The sequence below is a fragment of the Panthera tigris genome, chromosome D2 (assembly GCF_018350195.1).
Source record: "Panthera tigris isolate Pti1 chromosome D2, P.tigris_Pti1_mat1.1, whole genome shotgun sequence".
In the NCBI taxonomy this organism is placed as follows: Eukaryota; Metazoa; Chordata; class Mammalia; order Carnivora; family Felidae; genus Panthera; species Panthera tigris.
This window is the reverse complement of record NC_056670.1, coordinates 72,125,826-72,143,118: the sequence shown is the minus strand read 5'-3', so window position 1 is coordinate 72,143,118 and position 17,293 is coordinate 72,125,826. Positions and strand designations below refer to the sequence as shown.

The 17,293-nt window shown below is 49.5% G+C and overlaps 1 protein-coding gene across 3 annotated transcripts in view; it reads left to right on the top strand.

The window, feature by feature from the left end:
* The first annotated feature begins 3,342 nt into the window (after positions 1-3,342).
* The window catches only part of GFRA1 (GDNF family receptor alpha 1), a 214,435-nt gene continuing 200,484 nt past the window's right edge, over positions 3,343-17,293 (top strand). For all 3 annotated transcript variants that reach the window (XM_042960602.1, XM_042960603.1, XM_042960601.1), the window contains exons 1-3: positions 3,343-3,405; positions 4,210-4,503; positions 5,705-5,788. In XM_042960602.1, coding sequence (XP_042816536.1) covers positions 3,366-3,405; positions 4,210-4,503; positions 5,705-5,788 — 418 coding nt within the window. In that variant the 5' untranslated portion in view covers positions 3,343-3,365. The remainder of the gene's footprint in view (positions 3,406-4,209; positions 4,504-5,704; positions 5,789-17,293) is intronic.

Here is a 17,293-nt window from a genome sequence, read left to right as displayed (position 1 = left end):
GAAGCTATAAATATTTTTAAAGAAGTCCCATGTTTTACATTTGGAGAATTTTTTTTTTCCATCCTTACCCCACCCTGTTAACATTTTATTTAAAACATATCTGTGGAACATTAGGGCAACATAGAATCATTTCTAAACAAAGAACACTCACAAAAGATGCGGGGGGGGGGGGGGCGGGGGGGGGTTGCTGTCCTCAAATGAAACCTCATTGTCATCCAATCATCCCATGTGGTCAGCAATGATGGATACTAGTCTGTCCATTGAGAATTGGAATTCTAATTACTGACTTCCCAAAGGGAGATATTCACCTCCACTTATAAAGTGGAATGAGGAAAGGGGGTTTTATGTTTTGGGTGTCCATGGAGAAACACAGTCTTGATTCATTTTGGGCCCTCCTCTTACTAAAACCACCTCCCTGGGATTTCTCTGGTTTGTGTGTGAAAATATGAGAATAAACTTAACGTGAAGAAATTGATTAGAAGACTTAATTACATTTCCGCTTAGTCGGCCCAGTAACTTGGACTGTTACCACAGTTAGAGAAAGAGAACTAAGTAGCCCTTGGTTTGAACCATCTGTCGCGAAAATGTGACATATGTTTGCTTTGTTTACTCAACAACCAAATGTAAACTGATACACTGAACAAGAAATCCGTGTATGGTATGACTGCGTGTGTGTGTGTGTGAAAGTGTGAAAGAGAGAGAAAGAGAGAGACAGAGCTCATGTGTTGAGCGTCAGTCCTCTCCTACTGTTCCTGAGGAACACGTGCTCAGACGTGCAGATCGGTGGAGTGTCCCCTGGGTTTGGGGCGCGCACGGAGGCGCAGGCACACCAAACAATACGCAGCACGCACTGGAGCCACCACAGCCGAGGGGCGCGCCTGGCTGTTGTGGAACTGAATGGAGAGCTACCCTCCTCTTTCCTTCTTATCTCCCCGCCCTTAACACCCCAGCCTCAAACTTCACCCAAAGCCAATTAACCTCTCTTGATGAAGATCAGCGTTTCTTTTCTCTCCTCCCAGGCCCATTGTCTGGTGCGATGGGTTTGCAGATTTGACAGCTGAGCTCACCCAGACTCGATTCAAAGTCGGTTTCCGTGAATGATGAACTTGGATATCAGCAACGATCCCGAACACAAGCCCTGAGCAGCGGGACTGCCATCCGCCAAGGAGGGCTGTTCCCCAGACCCTTCTCTCCACCCAGTGTAGACTTCAGTGCTCCGGGCGCCCCCCGGTGCACTGGGAGAGGAGTGTGTGTTGGGGGGGGAGGGGGGTGGTCAGCAGTATAGCAGAGATTGAGTGCTCCCAGAAATTGGGGTGAGAGGCTGTGTATGTGCTGGGGTTTTAATTTATGATTTAAAAATTTACTCTTGAAACAGCCAAGATGGAGGTCAGCTTATAAATTTCCCCAAGCCAGATCTGACGCGGTTTAAATGCAGTGGCCGGGGGGTTCCGCTTTTGTCTCCTTGCCCAAGCTCCCGGAGAGCGATCGAGACTGCGTGTGCATGTGTGAGTGCGTGCGCGCTGGCGTGCATCGGTGCGTGGGCATATCCTGCGATCTCGGCTCCGAGGGTCTGGGTCTGAGTGTGTCTTTAACGCGCCAAGTCTTGAGTCATAGCCACGAGTGACGTGGGGAAAAACTTTGTGTTCGGAAGAAGGGTCTGGTTCGATTGCACTAGGACGGAAGAAAGAGCCCTTGTGTTTTGTGCCCTTTTTTTTTTTTTTGTCTCTGAGAGAGAGAGAGAGAGAGAGAGGGGGGGGGGAGAGAGAGAGAGAGAGAGAGAGAGAGAGAGAGAGTGTCTGGCAGCACTCGCGGCCCGCTGCATAGCGCTGTGTGTCCTGTGCGCGCGTGCTGGGTCTGGCGCCGGATCCCACCGCGGACCAGCGTGTTCATCTGAGGCGTCCCGGCGGGCGAGCCTCAGAGGGGCTTGGCGGGTGTGCTACGGGGCGGCGGGAGCAGGAGCAGGCCGAGGGTCCTCAGGCAAAGAAATCTGGCCTCGGAACCCGCTAGCCTCCGCACAGCTTCCCATATCCCTCACCGGCACCCGAGAGCCGGGGCTCTGCTCGGAAATCTTCCTGGCCCCACTCAGTCCTTTGAGCTCTCGGGGATTACCGCATCTTCTTCCTAGCGCAGAGAAGTGAGTCCGGAAAGGGAAGGAAGGGGCGGGGACACCCCCCCAAATAAATAAATAAATAAATAAACAAACTGGCTCCTCGACACAGCTGGACACGGTCGGTTGAGTCCAGGTTGGTGGCATTTGGAGAGAGTTTTCTCGTTCTGTGGGTTTGGGAACCCATCGCCGCTCCCCCACCCCCTTCTCCCCTTTTGCAGGCGCCCCTCAACTTTGGGGTCCGGGGGCGCGCGCGACTCCGGGCTGCACCTGCCCTAGCGCTCCGGGGCTGCCGGCCGTTGCGCTCGCCTCGGGTGGGTGGCGTTGATGAGCCCGAGTCCAGGGCTCTGGGCGAGTGTGTGCACGGCGCGGACACCCGGGAGGCAGCGGTCGCACGGCGGGTAGGGGCGCGCGAACCGGGTTTCGGCCCCAGCCGGGACGTCGGTTCCCCACGGCCCCGCTGCCTCCGAAAGGAGGCGAGCCCAGGGAGGGGAGGGGGGACGGCGACCGGGGACAGCGATTGGTGGTTTGGGTGAAGAGGGCCGGCAGCGGAGCCAGCGAGCTGGCTGGAGGAGGGGGCGGCGAACTTCCAGGGAGAAGGGGCTCTTTCTGCGCCAGGGCTGGAGGAAGAGCTGCTGCCGCCGTGTGCTTCGACTCCCGGCAGCTGCTGGCTCCGCTCGCAGCGCTCGGAAAGTAACGTTATTTATTTATTTGCTTGCGTTCAGCCTCTTGGGTTGGACACGATAGACACCCCTTGGACTTTGGGAGCCCGCGTCCGACCTCTCCAGCCCCCGCCCTGCCCTTGCGGGCGGCTCCCCGGAATACACGTACATGCCCTCCCCCTCCGCGCCCCCTTCCTGCGCCCCGACCGGGTTAGGGGTGGGCCCTCACCCGGGCGCTAGAAAGTCCCCCAAGGCGGGAGCAGGGGAGGGCAGAGGGGCGGGGGAGGCTCTAGCGCTCTCGGCTCTCATTTCAAAGCGCGCTCTCCCTTCCAGGTTGGGTCAGACCTGAACCCCTAAAAGCGGAACCGCCTCCCACCTTCGCGCCAGCCGCCCGCCGGGAGCTGAGTCGCCGGCGGCGGCGGCGGCGGCGGCGGCGGACGGACCCGGGAGTTTCGTCTCGCACTGGATGGAGCTGAACTTTGGGCGGCCAGAGCAGCGCGGCCGTCCGGGGAACGCTGTATGCTGAGCTCCCTCGGCGAGACCCAGCGGCGGCTCGGGATTTTTTGGGGGGCGGGGACCAGCTGCGCGCCGGCACCATGTTCCTGGCGACCTTGTACTTCGCGCTGCCGCTCCTGGGTAAGTCGAGGCCGCCGCTAGCTTTCCTACCCGCTGAGTCCGAGGGGTCCTCGCGGCAGCCCCTTCGGATTGCAGTGCGGTGGCGCTGGGTGTGGGCGGGCGAAGTTTCATTTGGGGGAAGGGGATCGTGAGTCCTCAGCACGCTGGGCTTCGGAGGCGGGGATGGCGCGGCACTTGCCCGCAGCTTTTTGTGCTTGGTTTTTAATTTCTGTGCCTTTTCATGCCCTATCCTGGCGGAGAGCGAAGGGGTCCGAGCCCTCCAGCCCCGGGACCCGCGCTTCCAGCGAGTCCCGGGAGCATGCGGAGGCGCAGCGGGCAGGTGGGGTGTGGGCCGGCATTGGACTGGGAGAGCAAACTTCGAAGGGAAAACTTTTTCCCCCGAATAGCGTCTGAGCGCTCCCCGCCCGGCCGGCCGCGGACCGGGGCTCGTCCGCCCCGCGCCCGGCCCGCAGCCGCCCTCCTGTTCGGAAAGCCCCGGGTTGCAGTCGGGTGGGGCCGAGCAGCTGCTCCCGCCGGGCTCTGCCCCGGAGCGGCGGGGCGGGCACGCGCGGTGGGCGGCGCCCGCTGCGGGGCAAACCGCGAAAAGCCCGCAAAGCCTGGCTGGCTGGGGATCGGCGTGGGGGGTGGGGAGACCAAGGAGGCAGGAGGTCCCGGGGCGGGAAAAGGACTCCCCGGCGTAGAGGGGCGGGCCCGTTGGCTGCGCAGGGCACCCCAGAAGCCCGCTCTAGCGCGCGCCCTCCCCGGAGCCTGGGGCTTCGGGCCCGTGCCCAGCTGCCCTCACGCTCCCTCCCCCTCCGCCCGTAGACCTGCTCCTGTCGGCGGAGGTGAGCGGCGGGGACCGCCTGGACTGTGTGAAAGCCAGCGATCAGTGCCTGAAAGAGCAGAGCTGCAGCACCAAGTACCGCACGCTGAGGCAGTGCGTGGCGGGCAAGGAGACCAACTTCAGCCTGACATCGGGCCTGGAGGCCAAGGACGAGTGCCGCAGTGCCATGGAGGCCCTCAAGCAGAAGTCTCTCTACAACTGCCGCTGCAAGCGGGGCATGAAGAAGGAGAAGAACTGCCTGCGCATCTACTGGAGCATGTACCAGAGCCTGCAGGGTACGCGCCCGCCGTCCTCGCCCCTCCAACCCCTCCCCCTCCCCCTCCCCCCTCAAAGGCAGGCGGGCCCCTCGGCCGGGTCCCGCTGACCTCATCCGCGACTCGTTTCTCCCCAGCTGCAGAATGAGGACCTTTCATTGGCCCCCAGGGACAGCCGCAGCTGGTGTTTGCTGCCTCCCGAGCAGCATTGTTGGGGCCTGGTTGTTGGAAAACCCATGAGGGGGTGGGGGACACCCCCGGGCCCCCGCTGACCTCTCTGAAACCTGGTCAGAGCATCCGAGCAGGAGCCCGTTAAAAGACTTGGCAGGAACTCACAACTTTTCTCCAAGGAGAGCTGGCTTCAGAGAATAATAATACAAAGACTTGCCCTGAATCGTGTCCGGACTCTCTCCCCTTTCTTCCTTTCTATCTATTCTGACATCAGATAAAGAATTAAGAATAAAAGGTCCAGTAGAATCTATTCTATCTTAACCCCCCCCAAACCTGATCAAAGGCAGATGTGTGAGAAAGCATTTGTCATCTTAGATTCCCTGAGTCTTGAACCAGCTGGTGTGGTTCAAACCTCGGTTAACACAGAAGTGGCTTTGAGAGAAAAAGGACCACTTGTCACAACCATCCATTCCAAGGGGAATTTGGGGGTCCTTGTGCGCCAGAGGTGTCTGAGGTTTGTAAATCTAACACAAACGTTCAGTGCATTCATTCTCCATGGAGACTCACACCAAGAATTTGTAACCTATAGACTTGACCTCTCAGCCGCCACTTCCTCCAGAACCTATGCCTGTTGAATAGCCAGCATACCCGTTTTCTGACCACATGCCATGTTTAAGAGCAAAGACACGGGGGGGGGGCCTCTTTTGGGTCACCTTTCTTCCATTGGCTCCTGGAGGCAAGCTGGGCTGGTGACATCACTGGTTTCTTCCTCTCGTATTTCATTCCTTTGCAAAGAGTGGGAGAGTTTTCTGGCAAGATCAGGCTGGGTTGCTCTCCAGTGTTTTCATGGCACTCTGGGGAGAGCAAGGACAACAAAGGCGGAGGGAGGGAAAAATATCCACCGCCAAATAGATGCCTTTGAGATCTTTGAAAGTTTCAGCATCTTTTTGTTACACAATCATAGCATAATTAGAATTTAGATTCAATAACAGCAACTCTCTGAAATATGCCTGTTTTCCAGATCTAAGCCCAGTCATTCTGTTGTTTTTAGGAAATGATCTGCTCGAAGATTCCCCTTATGAACCAGTTAACAGCAGATTGTCTGATATATTCCGGGTGGTCCCATTCATACCAGGTAAGCAGATTCGTGCTTCCACTCTGATGCCTCTGCCTGCTTGAAATCCATTGGCTTGCATTCGCTTTGGCTCTCAGATAGTGTATAAGTAGATATTGGAATGGCACAGTGTTTCTGGGAAATTAGAAATAGGATGATAATGAAGAGGCAGAATGCCTAGAGATGATTGTATGACTTGAAAGTAATTCTAAATGAAGTAATGTGGTGTGGTGATTTGAAAGGTTGGAGGGAGGTGATTTGGTTGCATTTTTTTTTCACATTGAAATATGATTGGCTGGCTCTTGCATAGGGAGTGCTACTTCTGTCTGTAGGTGGCAATCATATTCCCTTCTTGCTACACACCATTCACTGTGCCTGCCTGCAAAGGGATCAGTTTAAATGATGCCACTTACTTTCCGAGACTTCTGAAGATAATCTCAGATTGTTGAAGAATCTCGGACGGACTCACGGGTCTGCCTTTGATTTGAAAGATTAAACTCTACCCTTTGTTAACAAGTCTATTTTTAATTTTTCCTGAGCAAGTGTGGGCCTGTATAAAAGAATGGATTACTGCTCCAATGGCCCTTTAAAAAGTGGTCTCGCTTCCCGGGATTTGTTTGGTCTCCTTTTGCAGTTCTACATTTGTTTTGGAAGTGCACTTCGTTGTAGAATTACGTTTTTCATAACACTGGCGTTCAGGCAGCTCCATCAATAATGAGCAAGGTAGTAGTTTCTCTTAATGACATACAGATTCCAGACTGATGTTGCCTTTCTTTGTTTGCAGTTAAGACATTTTCTCAAGTGTATACAGCCGTCACAGATTCTATGTTTTCTTGGTGGTTATACATGGCGGTTCATGTTGAATTCTATGAGATGATGGTTTGTGACTGGTGAGGGTGTCCTGGTTTCTAACGTTTCTAAACGTTTTCTGTTTTCCTGCAGAAAGCCACAGACAGCCAAGGGGGTATGTAAATAGTGATACTATGTGTGGGTGTGTTATACATACATTCATTCATTCACAGACATCCTTTGAGTACCTACTATGTTCTAGCCATTGGGATTTTGGCAGTGAGCCAGACAGATGTCACCCCTGCCCTCATGAACCTTAGAGACAGCCAGCAACTGGCGTTTATTAAGCCCCTCTTATATTCCAGGCACGATGTTAAGAGCTTTTTCATCATGAACTTAGGTAACAATCTTCACGTGTAGCTTAGATATTATTATTTCCACTTTAGGAATGAAGCAGTTGAAGCAGTGTGAAGTCAGGAAACCAACCCAAGACCACAAAGCTCATGATCAGTGACACCAGAATTTAAACCTAGATTTGTCTGATTCTAGGCTTTTGTAATATCTGCCCCTAGCTGTTCAGGGCGCGGTCTTTTGACCAGTGGCGTGGACATCGCCTGGGAATTGGTTAGAAGCGTGGGATCTCAAGCTCCATCCCAGACCTACTGAATTAGAATTTGCACTTTAAGAAAATCCCTGCACTGGGTGCTTCATATACACATAAAGCTTGAGAAGCATTCTTCTACATTATTCTGTTTTTTTGATTCAGAGGAAAAGTGTGTGTGTGTGTGTGTGTGTGTGTGTGTGTGTGTGTGGGTGTGTGTGGGCGCGCGCACGTCTACACGTTTTTTGGGATAAGATACAAGGGTATAAGTTTAGCACCAGAGGCATTCATGTATTATCTAAACAATGCTGATAATTTTCACTCCAAATCCCTACTAACGCTCCCTGTCCCCTTGGCCCCTCTAAGGCAGTGTCTCAAGCCCTGGAAGAAAGACCCACAGACACATCTGGGCTTTCATGGGAGCAAGTCTGTAGGAGCTGGGGTGGGATATGGCACACGGCATACTGGAGGCGAACCTGGCCTTCCTGGTGCTTTGAGGAGCAGTGCCTCTTGCCTGAACCTGCCCTGGGGAAGACTTACTCCTTAGTCTTTGTACTAAGATGCTTGGAGGGATTGAACCCCCCTGGGTACAGTAGGAGTGAGGAGGTGGGCAAGGAAGAAGGTTCATTTGGGTTTTAATTTCAGAACTGCTATGGACTATAGGACTTCAGCAAACTCATTTTCCCTCTCGGGGTCTCTCTTTGCTTAGTATAATGAGACCACTGAAGTAAATAATCTCTAGTCCTGACAGCTCATGATTCTGATGGAAGATTGAAGTCACCTCCAGAACCCGTTCACTGTGGTCTTCAATGGTGTTTTCAATCCTTGCATTCATTCTACACTTAAAAGGGCTTGGCCATTCTCAGATACCACTGGTTTGTCTGAATTTCTTTTATGAATTTTGGAAGTTCTTCTGCAAGGACCAAGTTTCACTGATTCATTTTCTTGGATCCCTTTCTCAGCCAGGTTTCTTTTCATAGCAGTTATGAGCCTGAGGTTGTGAGACCTGTCCTGCTGAGAACCCAGAAGTCATAATGAATTAATCAGAGCCAGGAAGGCCTTGTCAGGAGCTAGTTTTATATCTCAAGGGCATTGAATTTAGGTTCCAGTGCTAATGAGCTTTGACCTCTGACAGTGACCGTGTCCCCTGAGTGGGCCTAGGGAAGCCAAATGGAACCTTGAGAGGCTTTAAGTCATTGAATAATGCATCTTATCCAGTTTGGTATTTGTAGGATAGAGAAAGACAGAAGAGCAGGATGATGAATGTTGCTTTCGTGGTTTGAATCCGAGTTTCTAGAACATCTCTTCTGTCTTGAAAATCTCTCTGACGAAACCAGGACAACAGGCCCTCTGCCTTTTACAGATATGGTAGCAATCACAGTTTCCATATTTGGGTTTCTTTGCCTAATGTGAAGAGAATGTTTATCCACGTACATTGAATGTGAACTGAATTGTCTCACCGAACAAGACATGTTTGACGTTCTTGTGTTTCCATTTTCTTTGGACTCCTCAAACCCACGGCCATCTTTGCCATTGTTTACTTGATCACCAAAGGCTGTGTTGACGTGCGATCAGTGGCCTGGCAGGAACAAGGAAGGGAGGAAAAGAAGATAGAGTCTAAAACCTGTCATGTCTGGTCTGAAGCCTGCGCTGCAGGAGGGAAATCAGACAGCCTAGTCAGGCGAGAACTGGGGAGCTGCAGTGGGGAGTGGGAGGGACAGCCCTTGTGAAAACGTGTTGGTGGAAGCATTTGACCTTAAAAACACTTTTAAGGGCTCAAGGAGGTGCCTTTGTTGTGGGTTGATGCCAGAGTGGTTCTTAGAGGTCTCAAATGGGACGAACCAGACCGTGAGGGGGAGTGCACAAAGGAAGGAGGGAGCCAGTGCCAAAGGAGGTTGGAGGAGAGGAGAGAACACAGAAAAGTGTCTTGGGAGCCAAGAGAGCAGAGCCACGTGGGCATATGGAGCCCCAGAGGACAGACCTACCACGTCTGTTTCACCTCTGCCGTAACTTTCTGCTCTTTCACCTCGCCTTTTCTTCTTCGTGAAAGTTCTAGAAGCAGCAAAAAGTAAATAGTGATTCGAAAGGGAGATGAACGTGTTGGCCGTGCTTTTGGACTCTCTAGGGGGAGAGCAGAGTAACAAGAAATTTGGAAGGCACAGTGGGTGCCAAGAAAAGCCTGAGGATGGACAATCAGAGGGGAATATGAGCACCTCTATGGCAGCAAGGGAAAAAGAGGGCTTCAGGGTCTAAAAGTATTGACTGGGAGGTTGGGTTTTGTAGAGAAGAGTCAAGAGACGCCAGCCTTTCTCAAACATAACCAAGGCCGATGGTACTGCAAGCAAGAGACCAAGATAGAGGTGGGGAAAGGGCGCTATTAGGATTTGAACATGCTGACTCTGGTTTGGGGAAAGACAAAGGTCTAGCTCTCTAGCTCTGTCATCATTTCCTGCCAAGTCCCAGGAGCGGCTTAGACCTTCCCAGGAAGCCTTAGGATCTTGACATTGGTTCCTACATACTTGGAAATCTATTGCTTCAGGAGAAGATGGCCCTAAACACTCTTTTGAGTATGGCTTCTCTTTTTCTGAATGATGTTATGAATAGTTAGCCATGTTGAGCATTTCTGTTTTAATGTGCCATCGTATTTATGTCAGTATGAAAAAAAAGCTTTCTTAAAACTTGTATATATCGAAGATGGGTCTTATAAGGTCCTGTGCTATCTTGTGAAATCAGGACAAGAGAGAGGTGTTTGTAAATACCAAGTCCTGGGGTGTCTGGTGGCCCTTTGCTTTGCACTCGGCTCTCCAAAACAACTCTAATCACGTTTTGCCAATAGTTTAGAACCCCCGCTGTTCCTTGTCTGGCAAACTCCTCAGCAGGCCGGCTGGTGCCTGCCCTCCTCCTACAAACCCCGTCATCTCCTCTGCACTCAAGCGCACCGAGCAGTCCATTCCCCAGGTATTCTATGTGCATTCGCTGTTTTGTGCCTTTGTGCACGCTCTTGCCTCTGTTAGTGCCTCGACAAGTAGATCCAGCTTCATCTCTGAGGGCCGTGCTGGATTCCCCCAGACAGGCACTTCTACTCGGGACTCTTTTATGCTGCATTTTGCTCTTGCCTTTATGATAGCAGTTTATCACAGTGTATTGAGCGGCCTTATGTATGTGTCTGTCTTTCCCGCTGGAAAGTTAGGGACCTGCTTGTTATGCCGAGTTTCCTGTCAGCATGGAGCATTCTTCCTGGCCCTGAGTAGCCATCTTGTTAACCATGGGTGCTTGGATATCAGGGAAGGGCCTTAGAGGTCTAGTCTGACCTTCTGTTTTTACAGAATTGAAGCTCAGAGAGGGGAAGTGATTTGGCCAGGGCCACACTGCTTGAGGGTGGCCTCTGGGACCTCTGCCAGGACACGGCAATGCCATAGGGGAGGCCAATGTTGGCCTCTTTCTGTTCTGCATGCTTTCTGGACAAACTTCATCCGTTCCTGGGATGGAAGCTACCGCTTAGACTGACGACTCAGTGCCTTCCCTCTAACTCCGGCCTCACCAGAGCTCTCAACCAACATTTCCAGCTGTGTCCTGCACAACTCCGTCCGGATGTATCTCAGTTACTTCACACCCAACGCATCTAAGACGGATCTCACCATCTCTCCCCTTTTCTCCTCACACCCTTCTCTTTCCGACTCTCCTGTCTTACATGTGACATTGTCTGCCTAAATCGTAAGCTTTGGGGTTACTTCCACCCTGTCTGCCATTCTCATTCCTCAGCCAGACCCATCACCAAGTCTTTTGCAGTCCACTGGCTGTCTTTTGAATTGCTCTCCTCTCTCCATTCCCTAAATATACTCAACTTGCACCTGAATGTTACACTGACCTTCATATTGCCATCACTGTGTCAAGTTCCTCTCAGTCCAACCTGGCCTTCTCATTGGCAGGGCTTATCTTAGCACCCTGGTGACTGGTAGGAACAATCTGGCTTCAGTTTTCCTCCATAGATCCTTCCACTAACTGACTTTCCATCTCACCGCAGCTGCCCTGCGTCCAAACAAGCCAGGCCACTGTCTGCTGTCCCGCCAGTGCCCTGGGCAGCTTCGTGCATCCACGCCTTTGTGGGTACCAGTGCTGGAGAATGAACTTATGCTCTGAGGCCTACCGGCCTGGGTGCATCCTAGCCCTGCCACTCACTTCGTTTTGGACACATCACTTGAGCTCACTCTACCTCAGGTTCCTCGGATATAAAATGAGATGAAGGTTATTACCTTATAGGTTCTTGTGGACTTGAAGACACTATATATAAAATACTGGACAGAAGCGTTGTTGATCCCCAGGAAGTCTCAGCCACTTTTCATGCGGTGCCAAGGTCACGTTAGCTGTTGGCTCGCTCCTGATTCCAAGACCGGGACTCTTTTCAGCAGACCTTGTTCCCTGGTCATGGAACAACGATTCTATATCTTGAAAAGGATGGCCATCCCAAGGCTTCAGGAAGGCTGCTCATAAACTACCTTGGACAAAAATGAAAAATCTATCCTTTATCTAAAGGGCCCTGGAGGAAAGGCCTGTCTCTTAATAACCCTGTTTGAGTCTTAACTTCCCTTTGGGGAAAGTCTTCCGTATTCCTACTCTGAATCCCCCTGTTCCTCTGGGGCCCTGTTTTTATGTTCTCTGGTCAGAGGTGCCTGTGCTGCAGGTGGTGATAACCTGGGGTGGGGGCTCTTCCTGTGTTTAAGGATTCTTGTGATCAGCTTTCCCTTCTCAGCTTGACTGATTCCCATTCTTCTAACCTCTGCTCATAAATCTGCTCTCCAACGCCCCTCATAGCAGGAAGAATTACTGCTCCCTGAGAAGGGCATGCCTTAAACCTGGGAGATGCGTCCGTCTCCACAGGCCGTGCTGAGTACACTTAAATTTCACTTTCGCAGACCATGACTTTCGGTTTTTATATTCTCCCTCTCTTAGTCCCTCAGCAACTCATTTTTTTTTGGTAGAATAATAAGAAATTACAAACAAGTAAAAAAGGAAAAGGAATTTAAATCAGCCTTAGCCACAGCTCCCAAAGATAGCCACTGTAAACATGTTGATATGAGTGAGACTTTCCAGAATGTTTTTTCCTTTAAATGTGAATGTGTATATACGAAGGTGTGCATACACACATCTACACACATATGTCTTTTTTTTTCTTTTTCCAGAAATAAGGTAGTCATAGGCTACACGTACTTTCTTACTACCTGCACGTTGACCCGAGGAATGTATGTCTTCTTGTATCACTGACCACTTCCCGAAGGCAAACTTTATTAGATTAACTGTCAACCCCGAGAAGTTTCGTGGAGAAAACAGCAGGTCACTCCAGTGTCTCGATACTTATGGCCAAGGCCTGAATGTTCCAGTGAGGGATGTGAAGCTAGAGAGAGCCAAATATTTTTGCATCGCATGACCATAGGTCCCGTTACCGGAAGAGGGGAGATAAAACATCAGTACGTGACAGGTAACGGCATGAACTGAAGATTGTTACAAGGTGCAAAATTATTTATAGCCAATAGGTCTGTCCTCATTCCTTCTCCTTAGTCCTGGGAAGTGTTTCTTTCTGCCATCTCTTAATTTTTCTGCTGCCCAAGCTTATTCTTTCCACAAGATGCTCTTTCTTAGGTCTCTGGGATATAGTACTGAATTTGCAAAAGAAGGTGTCAAGTCAGGATTGTTTGGTCCATGGGGTACTGTTCAGGAGTCAGGAGACTGGTGTTCTGCCTCCAGCTTTCTCCCTCACCAGCCAGGTGACCTTGGGCAAGTGTCTGCCCTTTCTGAGAGGTAGCCACTCCTTTGATAAAATGAGGGCAGTGGACTAGAATGGCCTTTAACGTATTTTCCTTCCTTTTCTAAAGGGCCTGCATATTGAATCTTGAATTATTCTGGGACAGACTGTTTTTCTTTGCAGCAGTTTCTTCATACCAAAGAAACTTGTGATCTTGGTATATATATTTTTCATATTACTAACACTTATAAAGCATGATTTATGCAATATATACCTTACTTGAACCAGAATGTGTTTAAAGCATCTCATTTGAATACATGGAAGAAAATCAAACAAAATAAGAAGTGAGTGGGAAAAAGAGGGACAAGGGGAAAATGAGATAGGAAAGAGAAAAATGAAGCCAGGAGTGAGTTCAGTAGACACAATGCACGTCATAAGATTATATTTAAACAAATTAAATCATCAGAAGTGCCGTGTTTGTTTTACAGAAGGATAAATAACATCCCTGGATTGTAGATGGAGTAGGACTTTTGGAGGTCATTCTCGTCCAATCCCTTTATTTCACTGATAAGAAATCTGAGAGTTCCATAAATTTCTAGGGCAGTAGAACATAAATTGTGCAGGACAGTGATGACAAGTAAAATTAGGTGTGTGTTTGTTTTTAAATTGATATTCGAAACTCTCCACATCCTGGCATTTCCCCACCTCCTTTATATTGTCCTTCCCCTGCTCAGGTCTGTGCACCTGTTCTGAAGCCATACTTGGTTTTTCCACAGTTAGGGTGAGAACCACAGCCATTGGCTTTCGTGCAGGAGGGTCGTTGTCTGTTGTTTTGGAATTGTTTCAGAGTAAGGGTTAATTACTAAGTCTCTGTTTGGCAACAGGAGCCGATAGCCGGAAGGTTAATTTTCATATTTTTTCGGCCTCCTTCAGAGTTGTCTGCAGGGGAAAGTGAGAAATTATTTTTTGCTGTAAGCTCTCCCAGCCTTCAGATTAAAAAAAAAATTAATCTTTCATCTGGAATTTTTTGTTAAAGAAGCTAACCGCTTCCCGTAATTTAGAGACTCAGCTAGCTGGGTCAGTGATGAAAACGAATGGGTGATTTGCATAAGGGGCTAATTTATTATGTCCCCTGGGCATTTCTTTCATCTCTTTCCATTCTAATTAATGTTCTAAGAGGGTCTATCACCATATCAGAAATTAGGGGTGAAAGCAGCCATTGTTAACCTTTATTCTTACGATTTTTTATCTTCTGTGATCTTTTAACCATTTTCTTTTCATATCCAAGAATTTGCATAGATAGGGCTGGGGAGTGTGTGGAGAGGAGGTTTTGGGGCTGTGCTCTTTCACGAGCTTTATTCAAACAGTAGGTTGTTGTAAAAAAATAAAAATGACTCCGGATAGCTCTCCAACCACAGAGGGATTTGCAAAACATACAGAAGGGCACAACCATGGTGCAGAATTGTTTCTAAATTCGAGGTCTCTAAAACACATATAAACATGTATATGCACACAGAGGGAGATATATTTGTACATCTGCCTGTTCGTGTCTGCCTGTATTTATAGTGTATGCGTGAATGTGGCTATCTATATTATTAAGCATTTCGCCTCCAAAAGCTCTTCCTTGACATGTGTTGCAGTTGGTTCTGGCTGTGACAAAGGCAGCTGTGTGTGAGAGAGTGTGACACAGCTGAGGAAAGGCAAGAGAACAAGCAATTTCTTCGAAAATCAATTGCAATTTACTCCTACTAAATTGGCCCAGGGTCCGCCCCATCCAAGCATTAGCATATGACAGACTTTTAATCATTTGGTCAAATGGGCCTATTTTTGGTCAAACCACAGTTCCCTCCGGGATGCTGCCCATCAGTGCTAGAGCTCTGTAATCTCCAGACCTGCACTTTTTTTTGTTGTTTTTTTTAAGTGGAGGTGAGTGTGGGGAGAGAGTCCCCCGGGGTGTCCCGGCTGATCGTCCTGCACTGCCCAGCCTGTTCACAGGCATTAGTTCCTTTCGGTCCCCCATTACACTTAGCAGCAGGTATTCTGTCTGATTTCCAAGACAGAGACCTGAGTCCAGAGAGGTTGAGTAGCTTTCCCAGGGCCACACTGCCCATGAGCGGAAGAGTGCAGATTTGTATCTTGTTCCTGTCTCCTCTGCTGTTAAGTGATGAACTTTTCAACACAGGCCTGGACCCTTTATTAAGGATATGCCGAAGGGAAGATCTGCTTCTCTCCCTCCTTAATTCCCCGCTTTGCCTGCTCTGTCTTGCACCTTAAAACACTGTTCGACAAAGGGCCTCTAAAGTCGAAATACGAGCCAATCTCTATTATTTTAATATTTATCCCTGCATTCTGTGGGGTTCTTAATTGACAACCGAAATCCAGAACACGCACGCTATTAAAACCATTCCTGCGGAACTGCAGAAATATTAACCAAAGAAGCAATTTCTGGATTGTATCTTTTTTTCATTTCAGTGTGAGATGGAAGGCTTCTAAACTAGAGCAGAATGCCTAGGGCCATTTTTTGTCGTGTTGTCATATAAATAGCATTACACAGTGGTAAAGAAAGGAATATGTAGTTTAGTCCCACTTTAAGGTGACCTAATATGCTATTCATTTGTCTTCCACCATGCTGGTACCACTTTCCTTTACGTCCCTCTGAATGGTCTAAGAAGCACCATGCCGGCTGTTATTTCTATTACCCTTTGCACATTATCGTTTGGTATACAGTTAATAATGTATGAAAATAAGTATTGATTGCATTCTTTGTAGGAACAGGCCAGCAGGTTTCTTAAAGCCCATGTTTATGAAATGTTTCATTGATCCCTGTTACTATGAGTTTCAAATGCAGAAGATACCAGGAAATCCATGAATTCTGGGGAGCCCTCGTTGGAACCTCTGTTTTCTTGTGCCCTTGAAGGTAGTAAGTGGCGTTTGAATGGGAAAAGGAGTGACCGCACTGAAACTCGAACCATATTCCCCATGAGACGTCAAGGGAAATAAAAATAATGATAATTGCAACAGCTGAGAGAGGTCATTGACTAAGCGTTTCACGTGGAATAATTTGTGTCAACCTTATTAAATGGTAGGTAGTCTTAGCCCCACTTGGTGGATAAGGAAACCGAGGTCCAAATAAGAAACTTGTGTAGGGGTACACACCTAGGAATTGGTTGAGCCACATTCTCATCCAGGAAGTCTGGTTCCAGAACCCAGGCTGTAGCCCCCATTTACAAATATGTAAGAGGAGAGATAGTCTGGGAAAGTGAGGTGCACAAACTGCATGAAGGATGATTAGGCACTTTGTACTGACTGACGGAGACAGTAGAGGCAGAGATAAAATATAATGCGTATATTTATTCTAGGGTAAAGAGAAGAGTTGGTCAGTTTCTGTGATCTCTATCAATTTTCAGTACTTCAGCGCGATGGAGTGACATTTCTGCCGAATTCCCTCATTGCATATTTATTTATTGAGAACTTACCAAGAGCCTAGTATGAAGCCTGGGTGATTCAGGAGTAAATAAGACCCAGCCATTGCCTTCTAAAACTTTTCTTTTTGGTTTAGGAATAGGTATAAACAAAAGAAATCATGATGCAAAATGGCGAGTGATTGAGAAGAACTTCACCAGGCTCACAAGTAGCCCCAGGGAGGGCTATTCACCTGACTTGATGGAGTTGTGGGTCAGAGAAGGCTTGCTGAAGGTGACTTGGGGCCGGGTTTTGAGGAACGGATAGGAGTTTGGTAGGTAGAGATGGTTGGGGAGGGTATTCGAGGCAGGGGCAACGGCATGGGCAAAGGCACGGAGTGTCCAGGGTGCTAGTGTTAAGTCGCTTGCTGTGGCTGGAGCGCAAGGTACAGACTGTGGTGAGAGAAGAACGGGACAGAGAGGCGGGTTTGCCACACACGGGGGCTTGGCCTTTGTCTCAGCAGAACCGGAGAAAGATAAACCGGACTCCTTTACCTCAGCGGTGCTGCATTTTTAGGTTGAATCATATGAAATCGCCACTTTTGGTAGGTCAGCGTGGCACAAAAGCAGAAGTCGCATCTGGTTCGGCTTAGTACGTTCTGTGTCCTCAAAGCATACAAGGGCTCTGGATGCTCCTAGACTAGAGGATGACGTAGGCCTGTTAGCATGAGTAGTAACTTCTTATCACACAGGGTACCTTCAGGGGAAGGAAACAGGCCAGGAGCCCTGTGCTATTAGACTCCGTTCCTGGTACCTTCTTCTTGCGGGGAGAGAAGGTGCACCAGGCCCCAGGATGCAAAGACCAAGCGCGCACAGCTTCCCATTTAGATGCCAGCGGTGCGCAGAGGCGCGGGGGTCAGTGGGGCCGCCTGGTCCTCTCAGGGTGGTCCTGGGAAGGCGGCTGGAGGCACCCGTAGAGCGGAACAGACGGGTGC